The following is a 24,242-nucleotide window of genomic DNA, read 5'->3' as shown; positions in this document are numbered from 1 at the left end:
ATTTCAATTTCCGCAAGCATAGCCCACTATGCCACTGAGGCGGCAACTTTTTCTGCAGATATTTCTACACACATCTACAGATTTTGCATCTGTCTTTTTTGCTCTGACAGCGTCGCGCCGTTTTCGAACATTCCTCCGCACCAAAAACGCGCGCGCCAAAACATCAACGTGTGCGTGCCTGTTTCAACGGTTTCAACACTCACCCACGCACACCATCGCGCGTGTTTTGTATCCTTACACGCCGCGCCGCCTCTGTATTGTTGTTTCAAGGACGAACAGATCAATCGCGCAACTTTGAAGTTGATTTCGTTCGTCCGATCGGGTTAGAATGTAGAATTAAGTGCGGCCAGAAGGCACGATAGATTGGAGCTAAGCCAAGTGTGGTGATTTCACCTGAGATTAGGGACTTTCTATTATTTTTTTTTATAAGACTGCGTGTGTTTTGCGTAATAGTAATAGGAGTTGTTCTTTATCTGGCCTATTGAACGATTAAGAAAAAAGAAAATTTCTGTGGTTTTAAATTGTGCGAAAATTGAAGAGAATAAGATAGAAAGTATGGTGAAAATTTTAAATACCAGCTCCAACAACAACCTGTTCTTCAACTCTGAACAATACAACGATTGTTCAAGCTTCTTGATGAAAGCAGGTAAGTGGCTTAAGTCGGGTTGAGTTGGGCGTCGAAAATGGAGTCGCCACCATTTTGTTCTAACCTGATCTTTGATCCCCAGATGATCCTCCGCTGGAAGAGCTGGACCCGGCCATCCTGAGCTGCGGATTGCCGGCGATCGTACTATCGGACATGCAGCAGCAGAACCAGCCACATCCGGCGCTGGCCTCGTTGAGGGCCCCGAAGATCCGTTACACGCCCGGCCAGCTGCAGGCCATGCGCAAGTCGGCCCTCTGCTTTCACCGACCGGTCGTTGCGGACGATCCCCGCATTGGCCAGTTTGCCATCTGGAGGAGCGCGAGCCAGCTGAAGCGAGGTGGCCGTGGACCTCCGTACACGGCCCGGGCCACGGAGCAACAGAAGAGTGACCGTAGCGATGACATGAACGATGGGAAGCCGCAGGAGAAGCCCCCGGGTGGTGGAATCGGATATCAAAAGTTCCACAATGGGCGCGAAAATGGGTTCGTTGGACCGAGGTGAGTTTTTGGGGGAAGGATTGGAATGGAAGGGTAGAAAGAACTAAGAAGTGTGTAAAAATGTGTGGAAAATTGGCCATGGCAATTACTTAAAACAATCGATTTTGAATTTTCAAAACCTTGCCCCAGTGCTCCTGAAATGCCACTTCCCAAACACAGATGTATCACAAGTATCTTACTAGAATGCAAACAATTTCTCAACTTTACGGTTTTCGTCAGTGCACTCGAGGATCATTTTGGCTTTGTTGCACCTAAGGAATATTACAAGTTGCAAATATTGAAAACAAATCAACATAAAGAATAATTTTATGAAATTTAGATTTTTAATTCCATCCGGTATAAATACGGTTGGGTACGGAGCTATCCTTTGTTGGCATTTCTGAATATGTAGGTTAGCTCTTGCTTAACTCCATCCTCCAGCTCCAGGTTTTCGAAGTTCTGGCAGGTTTCGTCCGGTTATGTTTGGAATGTATTGAAGCCTTTTTATCATCGAATCGTCCGCTTTTGGACAACCGTGCTTACTTACGTGCTATACCACGCCGCTTACTTTGCATGTTGCTGGGCGATCACAAATTAACAAACCAACCCGTCTTGATGCTTCATGTCGATACCATTTCGGGTCAATTTATTCTTTTCACCTCTGAATCTTTCAGTTACCAAATGTGAGGAGTCCTTTGCTTTAGGGAAAGCAGCTAGGATCGGCCACACGCAATAGGTAGTCCATCAATATTAACGTTAAGTGTACATTAGAGTGACAAGAAAAATTGAAAATTTCGGAAAATCGCAAGAGATAATACCCCCTGGATCGATTCTTTAGGCAAAAACAAGTAACTGTGCCAATTTTGAGAAAAATCGATCAAAGCTAAGGGTTCGCTTTTGATCGTTGATGTTTATATGGGGAAAATCGAAAAAAAGAATGGGGAAAAACATCGCTTCAGGATTTTTGCAGCAGGTGGCGCAGGTCTCGCCCAAAATTGTCTAAGTGTGATCTTGTAGGAAATTTAATTACCTACAACTTTCTAGAAGGGTGCAAGACGATCCGAGTTGATCCTGTTTTTGGTTTAGTTTGACGTTTACTTTTTGAAAAACACATAAAATCCAGTACTTTGTTCGTAAACTCAGTGAAAACAACACCAAGTATTTTTGTCCCATCGTTGTACTTTTACGCATAATTGTCCCACCAAGTATTTTCTATCACGAACAACTTTTCAAAAGGGCGAAACCCTCAGATGTAAACAAACTGAGTTTTCGTCAGAATCATGTAAAGCGAACAAAACTGATTCTGAAACACCCTCCAACATCTCAAAATTCCGAAAATACGTAGTTTTACAAGCAAAAAACAAAAGGGTTAATCAACAACATCAATCAAAACAAACCAAATTGAGTTTCCGCCCTTATGTTTTCACCCAATCACGAGGGGCGAATGTAGTGTTTTCTGCAAGTTCCGACGTATATTTAGAAACACTAAATTTTCGTTACAATTTAGTGAATTTTAAGCTGACAATCCTCAAAATGGGTCAAAATGTATGTTTCTGATGTCTCTGACCACAATTCCACAACAAACACAGATTTGGATGGTGTCGCGGGGCGGCCTAGTCGTCAGCTGCCATGTCTCCCACTTCCGGCGGGGACACCCCAAGGAACATCACTTCAATATATACCACATCCTCAAACTGACTTGCTACTTACTGTATATCATAGCCGTGATCCTTGCTCAACGATTCTTGGGCTGAATCGGACTCCTTCTGAAGGCTTTCTAGACCCATTTTTTTATCACTGAGGTTGCAGGTTCACTGTATTATTACTGACTGTAACGTTTCACAATGATAAAATAGTTGTTTAACCACTTTTTTCGTTAAAAACCCGAAAAATAAAAAAAAACCCCGATGGGCGAATCGGTTGTTTACTTCTGCTTTTTGGCGTAACTTGACGGGCGATACCGTTGTTTTGGTTGGGTGGGTGGCGAATACGGTGGGGCGAAAATGTAGGCACGCTCTTCAAAAAGGCGTAATTTCTTTTTCTCAATTTTTAATAGCAAAAACACCTTAATTAATTTCAAATTGCTCTCTATGATGAAATTATTGCTATTTTCTATTACGTTTTGACAAAATTGATGGTTTTCATGCTTTTTTTTTGTGGAAATAGGAATTGATCGAAATTGCAAAATTTTGAATGTTGATTTTCCCGAAACGGCAGGATTGTGGGTTTCGTCCTTTTGAAATGTTGTTACTGAGTTTTACGAAGTGTCTTGTTTACCTGCTGTGTAGCAAGAGGATTACAATTAATGGTCGAAAAATTTCAATCGCTTTTTTCTCAGTTGCACTTTTTTGAACATGGAACAATTCTGGAGTTTTTTTTTTAAAGGACCAATAAACCAAATTTTCAGTTTTTGCTTTTTGGGTGTTTTTTAATACCCCTGACTCAAGGCGGTTTCAAAAACACCCAAAATGCAAAAACTGGAAATTTGGTTTATTGGACCTTTTCAAAAAAAACTCCAGAATTATGCGTAGAACGGCAGTTAATAAGCATAAGCATAGTTGCCCACCCGCAGTTGCTACTCCGTTATTGACCAGGACCTCCAGAAGTTACATCCACGAGCCGTGGAAGATGAGTGGGTGCTATCTTTCCTCGCTTCGCAACTTCTCAAAGGCCCCTATCATGCTGATCAATACCGGCGAATTATGCGTAGAACGGCAGTTAATGGATGCAAAAATCATGTTCAATAATTAAAAAAACTTTTTTCAAACTGTTATTTAATTCCAAGTCACAATTAAATTAATATAAACAGTAAGCATTGTAAATAAATTTGATTAAATTTTATTTTAAAATATTATGCATCGGTGGTCCCCTCGTTATATCTCGTTCAGCCCAGTTAGCGAGCAGCATTTGGTGGACTGGGCTACGTTCTCAGCCCAGTTACTGAACAAGTACTGTAATATCACACCAATGGGCTTGCAATCTGTGATATTCTCAAGTTTAATTTAGTATTACAAACTTTAATATTTATAAATACAAACGGGAGACAGATGCTCCATCTTTATTGGTCTAACACTGACTGACACCCTTCACGCAAGCTGCGCACTACTACACTCGTAGATCTACACGCTTCCAGCGGTTTACCTAAACTACACTAATATTTAGGATACCACATCCTCCCCTTACTAAAATGATAGTCAAAACAAGTATAAATAACTAACAGTTTAACAATAATATAAAATCCATTTTTGCTGCCCTGTACTCCAAAACTGCAACGCCTCGTAGACGATCCATCAGCCTACAGCTCATTGAAGAACTCCGTCCAATTGCGTAGATTCCTCGATTGACGTTTTACCATGTATTCCTCCGGGAAACCGAAAATAAAAAAGAAAGAAAAAAAAATAAAACAGATGATCTGAAATAAAAAAACAAGATGTTATAAAAAAAAACAAAATATCCAGAAAATAATAATAAAAATAAATGATAAATCTTCCGACATGGCTAACTGGAACGAAGAAATCAATATTCGTTTGCCATATCTTCCTTCGATTCAACCAAAATAACTAATGAAAGTATATACCAAATGGTTCATGAACCCATATGATCAAAATAAAAAATAAAAATCCCTCACCATCAATCAGTAATTTTTTAAATTCCATTAATTAATATCTATTAAAGATTACTTTAATTTTATTTTATTTTCATTTACATCGATTTCTCTTTGTTTTTGTAAACATTTCAAAATCAAATTCGGTTTTGCAATTGTAGCAGGCTATTATTAACTTGTTCTAATTTAATCGGCTTTTGCTTTTCCAGTATTTTGTTTAAAAACAACAAAAAGACCGTAGTAAGAAAATCTTATTGAATGTTACCTGTTGTTTTTTTTTTTCAAATTATTTATTGGTATTTCTCAGAGTTCAAAAATAAGTATTTTCTCCTTTTTATTGTTGATTCAAAACCCTAAAATAAGTATCCCTTCCTTTTTTCACATCACTATCATTCATGCTAATTTTTTTTTTGTATCTTTTACTTGGTCATGGTGATTTGTTTTATAATATCTTGTTTAATATATATTTTCCTTATTATGATGAAAATTGATGTTTATCAACCCAATAATTTATGTACTTTTTAGCGATGTTGGCCTTGGGCTAAACCCGTTTCAAATTTTCTCCGTGATTGGCCTTGGGCTAAACCCAACTCAATCTTTTACGCAATTGGCCTTGGGCTAAACCCGACTCAACTTTTCTCCGTGATTGACCTTGAGCTGAAACTCGACTCAATCTATTGCGCAGTTGGCCTTGGGCTAAACCCGACTCAACTTTTCTCCGAGATTGGCCTTGAGCTGAAACTCTACTCAATCTATTGCGCAGTTGGCCTTGGGCTAAACCCGACTCAACTTTTCTCCGTGATTGGCCTTGGGCTAAACCCGACTCAATCTTTTGCGCAGTTGGCCTTGGGCTAAACCCGACTCAACTTTTCTCCGTGATTGGCCTTGGGCTAAACCCGACTCAATCTTTTGCGCAGTTGGCCTTGGGCTAAACCCGACTCAACTTTTCTCCGAGATTGGCCTTGAGCTGAAACTCGACTCAATCTGTTGCGCAGTTGGCCTTGGGCTAAACCCGACTCAACTTTTCTCCCTGAAAGAAAAATAATAAAAAATTATTTAAAAAAAAAAAAAAGAATCTTGTATATTAGGCATATTTCTTTTTAGTTTTAGACGGTATTAACAATTCTTCAAATTACTTGCGTGGATGTGGACAATGAGGAAGAACTGAAACCATGTTTTAATAGCTGACTTCATTAATATATCTGTTGAGAATTCTTCCAAACACAATTTTATCATGTATAAGTACAAACAGTGTAATAAGATAAGTATTTATTTATGTTGACGATCTTTGATGTTTCGCTAGAACGATCCATAGCTTCTAAACGTTACCTCTTCGCCTTTTCGTAAAAATCTCCCTTTATGTCTAACAACAGAAACGCAGCAATTTGCATTTTTTTCAGTTTCCTATCATTTCCAATCAGAGTTTTTTTTTTTTAATCGGAATCCATAAAATCAGAATCAAAAATTCGCAGCTCGCAAATACAACAACTTCACTATTGTAAAACTTAAAAATCCATTCCGCGAGCACTTCAAGAAGTCTTTCATCGTGCATCGCAAAATCAATACCTTAATTCGTGATCAGCAACAACTCAGTCAAACTGTTTAATTACAATATGTTCCTCCATTTTTTTGGAAAATGACACAATCATTTCGGATAATTCTCAGCTCAACAAAATTCAAGAAAATGTATTTTCATCAACTTACAAAAATTAATTCTTGTTTCCATATCTAAATTTGCGATTTTATTTAAATTAAGTCACTTGAACTACACAGAAAAAAAATAATGTAAATTTGGAAGCTTTTTACCTCAATTTAGACTGAAAAAGTGACATTACACCAGAAAAGTGGTAAAATTACACATTTCCAGAGGTAAAATTACACCTTTTTTGCAATATGTAATATGTGATGTGATATTACCATGATTTTTTTTCTGTGTACTGATGGACTGGACTGAGAATGTGGCTTGAAAATAAGAACTTTATTTTTATTAATGCATATGCAAAATTCATAACTTCTGCCCAGTTATTCTTGAAAAGCTCACAAATATATGAGAAAAGGATTAACTTGAATAACAACTCATTTCTCTAACGTATCGTATGGAATTTGTTGATTGCATAGCTCAAATTGTTGAACTAGAATCTTATGCAAATACTTTGTTACCAATTTAAAAATATACTTGCTTTCAATAATGCTGAATTATTTAAAATTTATGTATGATTTACTACTATTCATGACAATCGAGATTGCTCGTGTCGAACCTCCAGTTTTTTTTTATTTCGCCAATAGTCGAAATCTACGTGCACAAAACAAGAGACGTGTGCAATGAAAAGATTAAAAACAATTTGCATGAGGTTGCGTGACATGATAAATGGAATAAATCTCCAAATCCTCTCTCTTACATCCAGCCCTCCTTGGCAGACGCACACTAGCATGCCTTCAACAACACGGGAAAAGAGAGAGCTTTTTTTTGGGCCCATGGGTCTAAGATGGCAGCTTTCGATATTATCTAGGCAAACATTTGAAGATGGCGAATAGTTCAAATTAATATTGTCTTTGCCTTGTTTCGGTTCAAAATGGCAAAATAAGCATTCTGGAAACATTTTCTTGAAAAACTTGTTTAAAGATACGCCAAGTTTAAAATAGTAGTCTAAAACAGTTGGAGGGAGCGTGCCGCGAAAGCCGTGACGAAATAAAAAGTTTCCCATGCTAATTCTGAGTTGCGTAATTTACGGGCGGACTCCGACGAGCACTTGCCATTTGTCGGTAGCTACGCGCAACTCACGAAAACTGTCAACTTAGGGTACGACTGGTCCTCAACCTCCTCTCAGAACCAAATCGAGCCGCACACACTCAAACCCTACCTTAACGGCTCATCCAAGCAGGCCGTGCAATTGTTCTACAAACACATAAGTGGCCGCTCCACTTGCCTCCAACAAACAAAACATAACAACATAACCGGAACATGCTCACCAAATTCCATCAAAATCCCCCCGGCTCGCCGTCTCGGCAATGGCAACGTCAGCTTTGGGAAAAACGACACCGTCCCGTAGCGCGAAACCGCCGGAACACACACCGCGTCTCTTCCATGCTTTCACACAAAACAAAATCTATCTACAATCTCGTAACTTTCACAACTTTTCTAATATTCAAAACTTTCCAACGACACCACGATTTATCATCATGGCAGGATCGCCAATGTGATATTCTCAAGTTTAATTTAGTATTACAAACTTTAATATTTATAAATACAAACGGGAGACAGATGCTCCATCTTTATTGGTCTAACACTGACTGACACCCTTCACGCAAGCTGCGCACTACTACACTCGTAGATCTACACGCTTCCAGCGGTTTACCTAAACTACACTAATATTTAGGATACCACACTATCCTAGACCTTAAACCTTCCCAAAAACCATCCAACTGCAAGCGAAACTTATTTGAGGATACCGTGAAGATTTTCTCTTATCCCGGTAAAGAAGTGGAGCATCAACACTTCCCGCCTCCCAAATCGCTTTTCCTTGTCTCTGGTGCGCGGTGGAGATGGTAGCGGTCGGCAATGGACGGCTGTCATGGTGGTGGGAATCTGGTTCAGGTGGAATTGGTTCTATTCCCAATTATTAACTCTTTGGGAACTTGCGCAATCATCACATCACATGGCGAAATCCAGTCTACAATCCGCTAAAATCACCGTCTCCCAGCGAAGCGATAAGGTTCTATCGTTTTAATGAAGTATAACTTCTTGTTTTTTTGTTGTATTTGCCAGGAAAAATAATTCGCGTTTTTCTAATTTCTTGTTTATGTAAATTTGAAGATCAATGCTAGACTACATCGATGTTCTCTTCGCGCTTCGCTTGGAGACGGTGATTTTAGCGGATTACAGACTGGATTTCGTCATGTGTATATGATGATTTTTCAGAACAGGTTGCTTAGGAATTAATAATTGGGAATACAACCAATTCCAGTTGAACCAGATTCTTAACAGCATTACAGCCGTTAATTGCCGGCCGCTTCTATCTTCGGGGACATGGGAAGGGATTTACAAGACGGAAAGTGTTGACGATCCACTTTTTTAAGGGGATAAGAGAAATTCTCCACGGTATCTCTACTACCATCGATGTTCTCTGAAATGAATTAGTTTTTAGGTAGCTTCAGTGAAAAAAAAAAATTAAAAAGTTTGTTGCAAAAATCGAAAAATATATGTTACCCTGACCGAAGGACTACAAAACTCCCCTTTCTCCCCTCCCAGATTCCGCCGCAACTACGACTTCAACAACCGCAACCACCACGTGATCGTGAAGAACTACCGCGGCGGCGGCGGTGGCTACGGCGACGATCACCACCACCACTACCGCCTCCAGGACACTGTCATCGAGGAAGAACCGGAGTGGATGGCCGCGGGGCCCACGTCCCGCCTGGACACCATTGAACTGCGCGGCTTCGACGAGGACGTCTCCCCGAACGCATCGCTGGAGAAGGGTTCCTCCGATGAGCGGAAGGTCGGTGGGAAGCACATTTCGTTCTACGACGAGCTGCACCACTACGAGCACATTGTGGGCGGGCCGAAGAATCGCGGCGGCAACACTTCGTCGGGGGATGTGGAAAGTGTGGCCACGTCGAACGGGAGCTCGCCGCCGCCGGCTCGGAGCACGCCGACTAAGAGCGTGGGCGATTGCAACAATAACTTGGAGGGGGATGAGAAGCAGAGGATGGGACAGCGGGACGGGGTCAACGTGAACAACTTTGAGGAGTTTATGAAGTTTGACTCGATTTTGGGGGTGAGTTTGGAGGTTTGTTTGAGGGGAACTTGTAATGAGATCTTGTTGTTTTGCAGACCGACAGCGGTGCCGGCACTAGTGGCGTCCAATCCGGATCGCGCTTCAGCAAGTGGTTCCGTCGTGGTGCGAATGGGTACAACCAGTCGAGCGGGGCGAACTTTCGCCAGGCGTTCCTGTCGAACAGTGACGCCTTTGGCAACAGTCGCTTCCCCCAGCAGCAGAACCAGCAGCGTCATTACGGACAGCAATCTGCGGCTTACGGAAACCGTGGCTTCCACCCGTCGGAGTCTTACGATCCCCAGCAGCAGGGTCACTTCGGCGATGAGTCCAGCACGGCGTTCAAGCGTCTGGTCGACATGGTGGCTCAGAACCGTGCCAGTAACAACCTGCTGGCCCAGCAGCAGTACCTGATGCAGCTGCTCAACAAGAACCAGCAGAGCGAGATCTTGCGCCGCATGCTCATGAAGAACGCCGTGGACAACGTAGTGGCCGACACAAACCAGCAGCAACAGCAGCAGCCGGCAAGTCAACAGCCGCGCATTCCGACCCAGCAAGAGCTGCAGTTCCACACCCAGAGCATCATGCAGAACGCACTGCTGCGCAAAAAACTCCAAGATCAGCGCAAGATGCTGTACGAGCAGGCCGTCGAACCGGCCAACCCGGCCGTCCAGCAGTTTGTCCAGTCCGTCTGCCCAAACATCCAGCGCAGTCTGTCGGTGCTGAGTCAAACGGCGAACCAATTTTCCGCGCCGCCGCCACCGCAGCCGTCGTCCGCCAACTCAATGTTCCCCGGCGGATCGACCGCGGCCGAACTGTCCAACTCGCTGCAGCAGATGCTGCATCTGTCGCAACCCCAGCAAGGACGTCACGCCGTCGGCGCCAACCGTGGTCGCTTCGGCAAGGGTTCAGTCACCTGGAACCTCAACTGACCGGCGTTGATTTGCCAGGGGTGCTGCGCATTTGTTCCTTTAATTTTTTGCTTCTTTTTTCCCGAGAGAGAGAGAATTGACTTCTCGCACAACCTATTTTGTTCCGGCGCCGGAGGCGCTTCATCTGCTGGAAAGTAGTTTTTTTCTTTTACTATTCAAAGTTCTTAATTATCAATTTCCCCCCCAAAAACATTAATTTGTGTTGCGTTTTTTGATCGATTTTTCTCTTTACTGTGTTTCGTTCCCTCATTATTATTGTAGTATTTCTTTTACGGCTAAAAGTTTCCATCAATATTCATTTATTTTCTAAAAAAAAACAAACATTTCTGTATTTGAAAAAAGGAGGCAACAAGTTTAGCTCCCAAGACGATTGTTTGTTATCTGCAAGAGAACAAAACGTAACAAAACGGTTCACAAATCACATTTTTGCTCGGGCTTGCTGAAGTTTGTTCTGTTTGCTGCTCGTTACCATTTATCGAACCGACATCGCCGTTTTATGCTGAACTGAAATTGGCGTTCGAACCATCTGCGAAGAACCTTCATCATACATAGTGAATTTATATTTTGAAACTCAAACTTTATAATAAAGCAATTGAATTGTAAAACTAAACGTTGTTTTATTTGTTGATGGCCTTTCGTCGTGATTCAATCAGCCCAGTTATCGAACAACTATGTACAGTCATCCCACATATTCGGAACACCCACCAATTCGGAACACTTTTGTGGTAATTTGTCAACAGGATGCAAAATGCAACTTTTCTGTCGACCCTGCTGCTTTTTGGACCTTTGTTTGGACATTCTCTTGCTATTTCACTAGTAAAAGTAATACTTTTTGTACAAAAAACTTAATTTCAAGACTTTTCTATACAGAGCAGCAAAACATTGCCTGTTCCATAATTGTGGGATGTTATTGTACCTCCCACAATTGTGGAACACCTAAATTTAACTGATATTTTCACAACAAAGTTTCCATATCATTCATAAAACATTACTAAGCATGAGTTTTATTGGTTTCAGATTGTGAAGATTTGTTGAACATTGGCCGATCTGTAAACTGTTCCGAATATGTGGGATGACTGTACTCCTATTGGAAATCTAGAGAAAAATAACGATTTCTGCATTATTCAAACATGGTTGCGTTTCCCGAACAAGGACATCAACATTCAGGTACCGAACAAACACGTTCGTTACGGAAACCCCTAATGCGAATTTTCATGGGTGTGTCACACAACTATCCAGATTTTTACGTGAAGATGGCGTTCTAATGGTGAACATCCGGAATGTCAAAATCACGCAGTAGCACCAACAGAAGAAAACAAATGTGGCTGTCATGCCATGGCACACTTCTTTTGTAATATTGGTACCACTGCGTGATTTTGACATTTGGGGCGTTCACCATTAGAACGCCATCTTCGCTTAAAAACCTGGATGGTGAGCTAGAGTTTCTCATCAAAACGGACTTCAGTAAAATCGAACAAAGTTCTCAATTTTCAGAACGAACCCACATCCACTTTTCCAGCTTACTGCGTTGCGCGATGCGGCCAACGATTACTCTCCATTTGAGCACCGCAGCTCGGGTTCCACCGGGAGTCGATGAAACTTGAGATCATTGAAATTTCCCAGGAAATTTCACTTCTTGCACCTCACCGCAACTTACTCATTTACTATTTTTAGTTTAAACTCGATAAACAGAGTCTTTCTTCCTCAAAATTTCGCCCGTTGAGATACCTTTGTCGTACACTCTCTTCATCTTCACTACGTGCGTGCGTTTATTCAGAGGCTTAGGCAGGTTAGGCTGTTGGCAGCCTACTGCATTCTCTGCGAACCTTCCCGGTGACTCGTTGTCCGTTGATTGTCAAAAATGTACTTCCACCGCCTGCGATTTACAGCCAGGTGGTTGAAGGTGAATATTTTCCAGCCTTCTTACCAGGAACCGTGACATAGCCGCCCGGAAAGAGCCTCGTGCGTTCCGGGTCGTACGAGATCTCGAATGTGTGTGTCGCCAGGAAGCATCAGCTGCTGTAGGAACTGGTGCGAGAAAATTTCGTTTCGTGATATCCTTGTCGCCAAAATTACGTATCCGGATCTAATAAAACACGTGAGTTTATAAAACATACTTTATCGAATTATGAACAATTTATTTGTATTTTTATGTTTTCCTACTTTTGACATCAGATTCGAGTTCTGCGACCTCATTTTAATGAAATGTGAGTAGAGCGTCCAATTTCCCGGGGTTACAAAATTCCCGGGAAACGGGAAATTTTCAACAAATTTCCCGGGAAATCCCGGGAATTCCCGGGAAAATCTTGGTCAATATTTTGCAACAAAATAGTATTAAATAGCAATTCTAATGGTCAAAGTAAGTGTAAGGCCTTGGCTGCTTGTAAAAAAAAACATACAACTTCAGGAAAATATATAAATTTTCTAAATGCGTTCGTTCAAAATATAATGATTAGTATTTTGTATTGATAAGAAGTAGCCAGGTATATGTTTTTCATGGCAAAAATTTTATTCAGAACAAATCTTACTGGATTGATCTCATGAATAAATATATAAGCATTGAATTCACCTTAAAAATCTGCTGTTCACTCGAAATACCATTTTTATGTAATTACAACTTACAGTTTTGAAATGTTTGGAGCGAGTATTTGAAATATGTTTACATTTTTTGAAGTAGTATTTTAATGATTTTTTAATGATTCGGCCTAATAAAAGACTTCGGTTAAAAGAATTTTCATAGAAAAAAGTTGTTTAGTAGTTTCAGATTTAAACTTTACGCCCTTGGTACACTAAAAAATGAGTTCGCGTAAACGTGAACAGAGTTCATGCCACCGGGAACCAGGAAGAAAACTGTTTAACTTTTATAGTGCATTGCACCATGAAAGTGAACAGTTTTCTTCCTGGTTCCCGCTGGCATGAGCTCTGTTCACGTTTACGCGAACTCATTTTTTTGAGTGTAGCTCAAGTGCTCTATAAATTTTAAACTTTTGACTGTAATTTCTCGATTTTGCCTTCCTCACTGAGGTAAGGCTATAATCCTGCTCTAAAAATGAACTTTCTATTAAAAGCTCCTAGACCCACCTTCATGTATACACATCTACTTAGAATCGAAAATTGAACAAATGTCTGTGTGTGTGTGTGTACGTGTGTATGTATGTATGTGACCAACATTCTCACTGAGTTTTCTCAGCACTGGCTGAACCGATTTTGATCGAACCAGTTGCATTCGACTTGGTTGAGGGTCCCATACATCGCTATTGAATTGTTTGGAGTTTCGTTAAGTAGTTCAAAAGTTATGTATAAAAATGTGTTTTCACAAATACCCGGATCTCAATTATTAGCATGTAAACGATGTCCGGATCCATCATCCGACCCATCGTTGATTAGGTAATTGAAAGGCCTTTCCAATGAATCAAAGACATTGAAGATCTGGCAACCCTGTCTCGAGTTATGACCACTTAAGTGATATTTATGTACTTTTTCAATTCAATTCAATTCAATTCAGTTTATTTCTTTAGTTTATCGACTAACAGTAGTTTTGTAAGTGCAGTACAGAGTTTTGGGGGATCCTTTCAGCTGTGTATAATGCATTTATCACAATGGATGCAAATAAAGTTGGTTGTAAAGGAAACAGAAAACAGGAAAACACTGGGTGCTGAATAGTGGTCCGCAAAACGGCCTCAATTTTGAACTGTCAAAGTGGAACCAATTTACTGTTCGCCAAAAGTAGAGAGTATTGTTATCGATCATTAAAAATTGTGTGTGTGTGTTTTTTTTTTTGCGAGAGCGAAAATTGAGTGGCTAAGACCTGGAGTTGAAGTCAAGAAATCTTTAAAAAGTTGAAGGCGGGATCTTCATTTTTCATATTTATGAATGGATGTTGTTTATGAAGTCGATGCGTTTGTATCCACCCAGAAACTGTTTTTATTGTTTGATTCAATTTGAAAACCTACTGGCTTAGTGAAAATCTTCACTGTTTGTTGGATCAGCTTCGCTAGAATTAGCGAAGTTTTTTCCCTGGACCAAAAAGGGTTTATTCAAATATTACGTCCAGTGATTTTCGGGATTTCGGACCCCCTCCCCCTGTCACGCACTTTGCCTATACCTTTAACATGGGCTGTCACAAACCCCAGCCCCCTCCCCTATTCATGGACGTAATTTTTGAACAAACCCAAAGAGCTGCAGGATTCCAAAATCAGCCAGGGAATTTATCCACGACTATGCAGAATGACACTCTCGCCGCAGTTCTTTGCCACCCGTAAAAAAAGCCTCTTCAAACAGATTAAAACTTGAAAACACACAATTTTTCAGCAACAAAATTACAAAAAAAAAAACTAGACAAAATAAAACACATACTACCGAGGGGCGTGACAATCGAAAATAATTAAATAATTTAATTAATTAACTGTAGAAATTAACGAATTAACGCAAAATTAATTTTTGTTTACGATCAAAACATCGCCACCTCTTTTTACACCACATTGAACCAGTTTGACATTGCGAGCGTTTGTTTTTGTTGTTTTTGTTGTCAGAGAGAATTGCCTACAGGAGCACGACCAAAAAAGACCGAGGACACGGTGAAAAAGGGATTCCTGGGACCATTCCAGCTGCTCGGTAAGTACCTCATCGTGGGACACCTGATGATGTTATCACAACACAGCGGATCACTTGAACAGAAGAGAGCCACTGCTTCAGAAATTATTAACATCTGAAATAAATCCTGACATAAAATTTTTAGACGAACTGATAAGTTCAATAAGAACAGTAAATTGAATTTATTAAAATATGTTTTTTTATTTCGAATTTTTTTTTGAAAGTTTAAAAAATGTACCAGAAAATTAAGAAAATGTATACTTCCGCTTGAATTTCGGGAATTCCCGGGAAATTTACAAATTTCCCGGGAAACGGAAAATATTTTTTTTCGGGAAATCCCGGGATTTTTTTCCCGGGACGGGAAATTGAACGCTCTAATTGTGAGTTGTTGTTTTCGCGCAAACATTCATCATAGAGAGCCTAGGTCCCTAAGTCATCAAGTTGATCCATATGTCAGTCGAGTATGAACCATCAGTTGCTGTGATCCCTGTCTGATATTGAAGTAACTAAGTTAACAGGGGCATTAGTGACAGACGAAACATTTTGCGATTTGCCATTGTAGATCAGGCTTAATTGGTGGCATGCTTGCTCCAACCAAACTGAATCTCTTCCAACCACTCAATCGAAGCCTACTGCGATGCGCTATGTTGGGGATGGAACAGTCACACCGAGCCGACTACAACTCTCTCAAGACCCGTTCTTACACTGATAATACCTTGTTGAAAATTCTTCGAAAACGAATGCCATGTTGAAAAAAATTCAAGCCGAAAGAAGGGACGAACTGCGATTTTGCACAATCTGTCAATCCGACAATCTACGGGGAACTTTGTTCAATGGTCGATGTCAGGCAGACTATAATGACTGTCTAAGTTCAGCATTTAATTTTGTATTTGATTAGAAAAGGTACGTCAATTTTATTTCAAAGCAAGTTTTTAGTGCTGAGCATGTTCAACTTTAGAATAATAACATAAGAGCAATTCAAATTCAATGCTCTGCTTGAGCAAATCCACCAACGGGATCGAACGGGTACGGCCAGAACCAGCGCTTCATGCGCACGTGTCTTTCGCGCAGCTTCGCGAGTGCCTCCTCGGACAGGGTAAAGCCGCTGATTTTCAGCTTCTCTAGCGAGACACAGTGCTGGATGATGTAGTCCCCGACGGCATCGGTGAGCAGTGCACAGCTAACCAGGGCCAAGAACCGCAGGCGTGGCAGCTCTTTGCAGATCTTCAGAAACATCTCATCGGTGAGGGTTGACAGGAAACGGAGTTGGAGTTGCTCCAGCTGGGGATTCTGGCAGCACAGGGCCATCAGCACGTTCGGGGGTAGTTTGCACTTGGACAAGACCAGCTCGTTGAGGTATTGGAACCTTGCCGGATGTTCAGAATCACCGATTAGGACGCACTCGTGTATGTTGAGCACGCTAAGATTGGGAGATTTTTGCAGGTACTGAACCAGCTTTTTGGCCGTTGCATTTACCATGTGAAACAGTGTCAACTTGGGACTAGCCGCCGAACGAAAGTCCAATCCGTTCAGGTGACCATTGATGTCGATTTTCTCCAAGTTCGGCATTTCGTTTAGGAAATCGGCCTTCGTGATCGAACCGCTCATAATGTCCAACGGCAGCTTCTTCAGGTTAGGCAGTTTTTGGGTGACATCGCAGATCGTCTATCGAAAGAGATATTACAATTAGAGATTAAAAAATACTTTAAGACGAGCAAAAAGTTTTTACCGAGTAGTCCTTCGCCATAATCAGCAATTTTTCTAGTTGCTGTTGTTTGCGACAGAATATGTCCCAATGAGAATCCGACTTGAAATCAATGAAGCACGACAACCATTTGAGGCGCAAATTTTCCATCCGACAGAGCGCTTCCAAGAAATTTCCATTGCAGAGTTCCAGACTTTCCAGGGTGTTTTGCTGGGCCTCAACAATCTTGATCACGCTGCCATACACTTCGTCGCTGGTAATAACATTACGGAGCAGACGAAAAAGCTTCAGACCAGTGAAAACTTCTCCCAAATCATCCAGAAATGTTAGCGGAACGTCGATATCGCCCGGGTTGTCCATGTTGAAGCTTTCCAATTTTTCCATCCGGAAATCCGGCTTGCAGGAACCAGTCAGCGCAACGTCTTCCAGATCCAGCCATTCGAGGTTCGGAGTTTGCTTCAGCACGCCAAACAGCACCGCCACGGTCATCGAGCATTCCCTCAGAGCCAACATGGTCACTCCCGGACCGTAACCAGCCCACCAGGAACCCGTTCCGACGATAGTGAAAGCGGAAAGTAGTAGTTCACCAACCGGAAGAGCAATAGCCGGCCGGTAGTTGCGATCCATCACTCCTTTTCCACACAAGACGCCGCCGAACCGGCCCATCAGCATCGGACTTCCGGTGACCAGGTCGCGCCATTGGCGACAAACTGCACGAGCCCGCAGCAACTGAAGAGGAGTCAAACGGCGAAAAATGCGCTCCCACAGCTTTGCCGGAAGCAGCGATAATTTCGGGTCTTTGTCCATCGCGATTTGCTTTGGTTTTTCGGCCGTTGAATTTTCCAGATTCTTCCGTTCCGACTTCCGACACTGAAAGATGGCTGACTGGTGAGTGGTGATCTGGTGATAGTGTGAACTTTTTTGAACTCATCGATATTTATTTTTGTCGATCGACCAATCGATATGTTGTTGCCAGATGTACAGACCCGCTGCATAGATTATTAATCAAGTAGATGTCCCACTACACACAAAATCAGAATAACCCTTAAAAGGGTACTTTCTATCCTTTTTTCAACTTTACCCGTCGTCACCCTTTTGAAAGGGTACGAGGGCGAAACCCTTCAAAAGGGTACTGGCTCAATACCCTTTAAAAGGATACTGGTCTTGGAGCGGCGCGCTCACTAGCGACATCTATGGGTCATAAAAAATGTTTGATACAGTAGCGCCATCTCTTGGTTATTCTTTTATACTGATTAAAGCAGAAGTTTCGTCTCAAAAATAGTTTCAATTATAATTTATTTCGAATTTTTTTACAAAACTATCACGAGCCACTCTAGATGTTCATCAGCAGGAATAGGTTTCTGACCACCGACAGCTATCCGGTAACGAAACGTCCATGCCAAAATGATTTCCGTGCTGCTTTGTAGTTCTGCTCCGAGCTGCACCTGGGACAGGTTCGCTTGTCTGCTCCGGGTTGTCATTTGTGCGCGCTTTTTTTCCGGGAAAGAAAATAAACAGAAAATTGAAGTTTTTAAAAATATTGATATTGTAGAACTTACATTGCAGTCCTTTCCCGGTACCATGTCCAGCGCTGGATGATCCTTAGGTCGTTCCACCGGAGAGTCTCCCCCGTAGTGTGGGTTTTATTGTTAGTCCGCTTTAGGCAGCATCCTTCGACGAAGACTTAACTGTTGCTGTTCCTTAGAACTGCCGTTGCGGATGGTGCCAATCTGCTGACGAATGCGGCAAAGCAGATGGCGGGATTGAAGCTGGAGGTGTTTCGCAGCGCCGGGAACATTCTAGCCCAGGGTAGGCTGCTCTGCCGGATAGAGCACTGCTTGAACTCGTTGGTTGTGCATTTCGAGAGTTGTTCGTCCGGGTCGAAGATGATGGACGAAGAAACCGTCGGAAACAGCCGGTCCAGCGGGATGGAAGCAGTCGGCTCAATAAACTCCGACGTGATGCTGTCAGCGTTTTGCTCGTCGTTGATGAGTTTGGTTCTGGTTCTGGCGAACTTAGTCCGGAACAGTTCCGGCAAACTGAAAAAGTTTACACGCGATGACACGAACAAGATCTGACAAGTTCAAAACAAAAGCTAGTTCCGATTTTTAAACGCAGGGCGGCGCAGTCATCGCTTGCAGTAAAGAAAGTACCCTTTTGAAAGGGTAAAGCCAGCGAAGTGATTTCAAAGGGTGGTTTTCACCCTTTGAAAAGGGTAATCTGTACCCTTTTGCAAAGGGTAGAGCTCGGTTACCGTTTAAAAGGATACTTTAAACCCTTTCAACCGGTAACTTTAGTTTTGAGTGTAGGAATTTGCTCCATATACCCAGTTAGCGACACCCCTTTAGCGCTCCGAGCGCCACCACAGTCAAGTTACAGGTACTAAATTGCTAAACAAAATCGTAGCACTCTGCCCTTTTCGACCTAATGTTTCCTGACATCAAAAAATGCCACTAACTTGCTTTGTTTTAAAGGGTTTCCATGATACCAACGGAGGTGGTGGCTGTTTGTGGCGGTGAGTGAGTTGCAACAAACGATTTTCGAGAGGCGTAAACAGGTACTCTGCCGGGAACCGATGGTCCGTTAATGGTAAGAACAGCAACAAGGTTCTCCTATTTGATCTGTACAATTTAGAAAATCGTGTTCTCTTTTCAGTGAAGTCTGCACCAGCAAACTGGTTGCGCCAATTCATGGGATTCGCGTCGTTGAAATGTTGATGTTCGATATAAAGGACCAGGAGTTGATAGCGAAAATGGCGATTGACAAGGCCGCTACAGCAGTTCCCACCCCATGTGTCGTGTCCAGGGGGGCGACATCTATATCTCACTACAGGCAGCTCGCCCGCAGCCAACACAAGTTGTCAACTTCGGCACCAGAACAAAAGGGAAATGTCAACTTCGGCTCCAGCACAAAAGAACAGCTGTTCGTTACGGAACCAAAACAAAGCAACTGCGCACTGTAAAAAAAAGTACAAAAACTGCAGACATAAAATGGAAATAAAGTAATTATTGTTTCTATGTAAAATTTTACCGCAATGTACGTTTAAGAGTTAGTGTGTGTTTGTGAGGTGATTTTTATCATTTTTTTTGCAAAATAAACTACTAAAGTTGGGATTATTAAGCACACATCGGGCCGATGACCTCATTTAAAGTTGTACTTTTATCACATGAAACGTTTAACTTAACTACTGTGTAATTTGACTTTTACTAAAGTAATTCTTATAACAAAAATTGAATTATTAAAAAAAGAAATATTTTTGTTTTCACTGTGCGCAGTTTGCGCGCGTTATCAATCTCAATCACCCAAGATGGCTGCCGTTAGCATCCCCCTGGTCGTGTCCCAAACAACTTGAATGCAACCAGCCCCGTTCCTGGCAGAGTACCTCAGGCCCAAATAAAAGAGAAGTCGCACAAAGTTCAGTTATAATAAATAATACGCACAAAGTTCAGAATAATAAAAAATAGATTTTTATTTTATTCCCAAGAATTTTACTTTGCATAGTATACATTTAAACCAATTGTGTTACACACAACTAGCAGTATTGGAACATGACGCTGATTTACTATCGTTTCGAACCAATTCAAAACATAGTTTCAAGATGCACTATTTTACGAGATCAGATGCAAAAGACGAACATTTCCGGTCAGGTTCGCCGTCGCACCTGTAGTTGAACACCGAAATCTGTTTTTTTTTTGTACAGGTGCCAGATGATTTGGGTAATCACAGGGCTTCTGTGGCAGGAGAAGCTTCTTTGGCGGGGCAGCATTTGTTCCCTTGCTTGTTCAGTAGTCGAGGTCTTAGATTTGTCCGGATGTGTGACTGAACGTTGATTGCCATCCACCATGGATGGCTAGACAGACTTCCGCTTCATCGTTTCCGAGTTCGCTTTCACCATCATAGTTCTCCGGAATCTCACTAAGCTGTGATAATCGAAACAATCTTTTTGATGGAGGATTTTTTTGTTATTTTTATTCCTCACCTGCTTTCTTGAAGAGCACAACACTTTCGATCTATTGACTGGAACATTCACGCCGCTAGAATCTGCATGGTAGAAACGACACAACCAGCAAATTCATAAAACATTTGCGAAGGATGCTAAACTACCAGCAAAGAAAACGAAAAATAAAAATGCCTTTGTTTTAACATTTCTTGGAAACAGCAGATGCTAGTCGAAAGTTGCTTGGATATACCCACTGAGCATTGAACTGAAACTGAGGAGGATTTTTTTCAAACGTTCCCAAAGGGTAGATTAGTACCTGTGAATTGCCACCAGGTGTAATTTTGGCGTGGCGGTAGTGTCGCCAGCCCCAACAGCGGAGTGGCGTATCTATATATATTTAGTCTATGCCCGCTGAGACTTTGGCTCGAGATCGAGCCTGAATTGAGTCGATGCTTGAGCCAAAATTCTCAGTGGGGATTTTAGCGTTTTGAGACATAGACACACCAAATTCTGATGTTCGTTTTCAGTAAATAAGTTTACTGAAAATTTTCAGTAATCCTATTTTTACTGAAATTCAGCATTCGTCTTTTGAAATTACTGAAAATCAGTAAACCGTATCAAATTTACTGAAAATCAGTAACATTCCTGTCAGTCTATTTATGTTTTTGACATTTGCTCTGCCAGTCTATTTGGTTGCCATTTTAGTTTGTTCTCGAAGCGTGCCGTTGGAAGTCGAGTTTTGATCCGCGTCCGAACAAAATCGGTTCTCAGTGTCGCTGCGGCCGGAAGTGGATTCCTGTTGTTTTTTGTGTTTGGCAATCGTATATAGTAATAAATAAAGGCATTTTTATTGTTCTTAGGACTTTCTGTAACGCGATCTTTTGTAGAACTGGCTGACCATTTCTCTTTTTTTCACTTTTCTTCCACGCAAAAACGAAAAAGTAGCCAGCGAAAAAAAGCTGGACTTGCTCCGACGTGATGACCTGCTGAACTCAAGTAGTTTTGGGGATCATGGATGAGAAATAATCTCGGAAATAATTCCGTAATTTGCCATTATCCGGGTTTCACCGGAGTACCGGGAACCGATTAGCTGAAGACACAGTTCAGTTTGACAGTTAAGAATTACTGAAAATTCAATATTGTCTGACAATTCGGGTTTACTGAAAATTCAGTTTAATTTGACAGCTTATCAATTACTGAAAATTCAGTTTTATTTGACAAGTATTTATTTACTGAAATTTCAGTTCAGTTTGCCAGATCTTCGATTGCTGAAAATTCAGCATTTCTTACGTCATTTTGACATTTTCAAACTTACTGAAAATCCAGTTTACCATCTGTCATCCTGATTGGTTTCAGAAAACTGAAGTTTCAGCAATTTACTATTTACTGAAAAACTTGCTGAAGATTCAGTAGTGCAGATTTCAGTAAATTTTTACTGAATTTCAGTGAAAGAAAGTATACGTACACGAAAATAAAGTGAGGTTAAATTTTGTCAGGAAGCAAAATCAAATGGTGCGCTAGTGTGCGTACGCGAAACGTCATAAAGCTCTATATTGATGGTACGTTCGTTTGAGGGCTAGTTCCGCTCTAAGTGCCGCACTCAGAGCTGTCAAAGTGTTTCTTTGGAGAAACTCGCACTGGTTCCGCAATAGAGGAGAAAATTGTGACGTCAGAAATGAACTCAAATCACTCAAAGTTCATTTTGTGAGTGACTTTAACATTTCGGCCTAGTTTGACAGCTATCTTGTCCCCAGTTTTTATGTGGGAGAGAAAAGGAGGCGAATACTTTATGAAAGTCATACCTGTCAAAATTCCTAGCCTCCAAATTATGTCGCGAGTTGCTTTTCTCCTCTATTAGGTTTTACGCCGACTCGGTATTTAGGTTAGAAATTTGACAGCTTGGGTGCACTGTTTACATTTTTTGCACGTGTGTCAGTAAAAATGTGTGTGCGTGTGCGCTCGTGACGTCACGCTGTAAAACCTAATAGAGTTAAAGAACATTTCTGGAGTTTTTTTTTGAAAAGGTCCAATAAACCAAATTTTCAATTTTTGCTTTTATGGTGTTTTTTAACACCCCTGACTCAAGGCGGTTTCAAAAACACCCAAAATGCAAAAACTGGAAATTTGGTTTATTGGACCTTTTCAAAAAAAACTCCAGATTTCCGGCAACAATGCCATGCAATTCGAAGAAGAAGATCAACAAAAACAAAACGCACAGTATGGGATTTGACAGCGCGCATTTGCCAAAAGTGCGGCGCGTCGTTTCGAGGCTGGTTTGCCGCGTGTCTTTTTCGGGAATACGCGCAATATCTAGGATCGCGATCTCACGCCAGAAAGAATCGAACTAATTTTATTTTATTTCAAGGTAACTGAAGCTATTAAAATTTATAGTTTAGTTTCGTGATTTTGGTTGAATTTTATCGTCAAGTTGAACTTTGTTATATTGATCTAATAAATGTAAAATGTGTAAAAATTTATGTAATAATAGAAATTGTCTCGCAAATACATGCAAAAGATAAACAAAAAGTGGCAAAAAAATATGTGGGAACAAAATTTATGTATGTCATACGACCTTTTCAAAACCACACGTAAACAATATTGACAGCGCCTCTGGCGAGGACTTCAGGAAATTGCATGCGTGTCAGATCCCTGGACAAACCAGCTTCGAAACGACGCGCCGCACTTTCGGCAAATGCCTGCGTCTTCTTCTTCGAATCGCCTGGCATTGTTGCCAGGTGTGTGTTTTTAATGCAACAAAAGTGCAGAAAGATCGCTGGCAACATTGTCTATGGCATATTCTGAAATGCCGTGCGGCGTGTACCTTTGAAAGAAACGGACAACAGCTAAAAATGGAAGAAGAGAAACCCCGTTCTTCGTTGGTTCAGCTACACCCACAACAGTTGACTCAACATGTTGCGAATCAAAACAATACCGTCTACGACCACGATCATCTAGCCGTCTCGACTTTGACCCTCGCTGGTCAAAGGATTACGGAAAAAACCGTCGCTGAGGACAACAAAAATGTAGGTCATCAATTTAAAATCAAACGTAATTTTGTTTCAATGTCTCTTATTTATTTTATTCTTTGGTTTAATCCAAACACCTCAAGCAGAATCCAGCTGCTTCCGAGGATGCATGTATTACCTACATAAATGGAATCAAATGGATTTAGAGCCGCAGTCGCGTTCACTCCCGTCGCCCACCCGTCACACCGTGGACATCGGGTACTCGCTCAAGCTCAACCGCTCGCAGCAACCGTCCTCTTCATCGCGATCCAGTGTCCCCAATCCGACGGTGCCGGCAAAGGCAAAACAGGTGACCCAGTTGAATATTAGTATTAATATTCCTGCAAGATAGGCAAATTACGCCGATAAATTCGGAGACCACGTCCCGGGGAGTCCAACTCTTGGTCAATCAAGCACGAGACTGATGATGACGACACGACAGCGATTTCAAGGGAGTGCATTAGTTACTGACCGCTTCGGGTTAGAGTGGGTGGGGCAAGCTTATCTCTAGATTAACTTTGAGAATGCATTCACTACTCACTTTTAGTCAGAAACGATAAAGCTGA

At 41.5% G+C, this 24,242-nt stretch overlaps 3 protein-coding genes and 1 long non-coding RNA gene across 5 annotated transcripts in view; 2 read left to right on the top strand and 2 right to left on the bottom strand.

Moving 5' to 3' along the window:
* Window positions 1–273: 273 nt before the first annotated feature.
* Window positions 274–11,038, top strand: LOC6032497 (protein cup). The gene is made up of 4 exons (XM_001843034.2): window positions 274–646; window positions 729–1,143; window positions 8,976–9,504; window positions 9,561–11,038. The coding sequence occupies exons 1-4, from the start codon at window positions 556–558 to the stop codon at window positions 10,431–10,433; spliced, it is 1,908 nt and encodes a 635-aa protein (XP_001843086.1). The 5' UTR covers window positions 274–555; the 3' UTR covers window positions 10,434–11,038.
* A 4,905-nt stretch (window positions 11,039–15,943) lies between these two features.
* On the bottom strand, window positions 15,944–17,657 carry LOC6032496. Its single transcript, XM_001843033.2, has 2 exons — window positions 16,756–17,657; window positions 15,944–16,691 (listed from the first exon to the last, which is right to left on the bottom strand). The coding sequence occupies exons 1-2, from the start codon at window positions 17,536–17,538 to the stop codon at window positions 16,011–16,013; spliced, it is 1,464 nt and encodes a 487-aa protein (XP_001843085.2). The 5' UTR covers window positions 17,539–17,657; the 3' UTR covers window positions 15,944–16,010.
* A 1,407-nt stretch (window positions 17,658–19,064) lies between these two features.
* LOC119767523 lies at window positions 19,065–19,551 on the top strand. The gene is made up of 3 exons (XR_005277567.1): window positions 19,065–19,110; window positions 19,206–19,320; window positions 19,387–19,551. It is a non-coding gene; the product is annotated as an uncharacterized LOC119767523 (long non-coding RNA).
* A 4,177-nt stretch (window positions 19,552–23,728) lies between these two features.
* Window positions 23,729–24,242, bottom strand: part of LOC6032494 (cytohesin-1) — a 62,358-nt gene continuing 61,844 nt past the window's right edge. For both annotated transcript variants that reach the window (XM_038251473.1, XM_038251474.1), the window contains exon 11: window positions 23,729–24,017. In XM_038251473.1, coding sequence (XP_038107401.1) covers window positions 23,878–24,017 — 140 coding nt within the window. In that variant the 3' untranslated portion in view covers window positions 23,729–23,877. The remainder of the gene's footprint in view (window positions 24,018–24,242) is intronic.

Source organism: Culex quinquefasciatus, chromosome 2 (assembly GCF_015732765.1).
Source record: "Culex quinquefasciatus strain JHB chromosome 2, VPISU_Cqui_1.0_pri_paternal, whole genome shotgun sequence".
Lineage (NCBI taxonomy): Eukaryota > Metazoa > Arthropoda > Insecta > Diptera > Culicidae > Culex > Culex quinquefasciatus.
Note: the sequence above shows the minus strand (reverse complement) of the source record. Positions and strands in the feature narration are given on the sequence as shown.

Coding starts and splice junctions, on each gene's coding strand:
- LOC6032496 (XM_001843033.2), bottom strand. CDS start 17,538: ATGGACAAAGACCCGAAATTATCGCTGCTTCCGGCAAAGCTGTGGGAG. Junction 16,692..16,755: donor TTATGGCGAAGGACTACTCG/GTAAAAACTTTT, acceptor CTCTTTCGATAG/ACGATCTGCGATGTCACCCA.
- LOC6032497 (XM_001843034.2), top strand. CDS start 556: ATGGTGAAAATTTTAAATACCAGCTCCAACAACAACCTGTTCTTCAAC. Junction 647..728: donor AAGCTTCTTGATGAAAGCAG/GTAAGTGGCTTA, acceptor TTTGATCCCCAG/ATGATCCTCCGCTGGAAGAG. Junction 9,505..9,560: donor AGTTTGACTCGATTTTGGGG/GTGAGTTTGGAG, acceptor GTTGTTTTGCAG/ACCGACAGCGGTGCCGGCAC.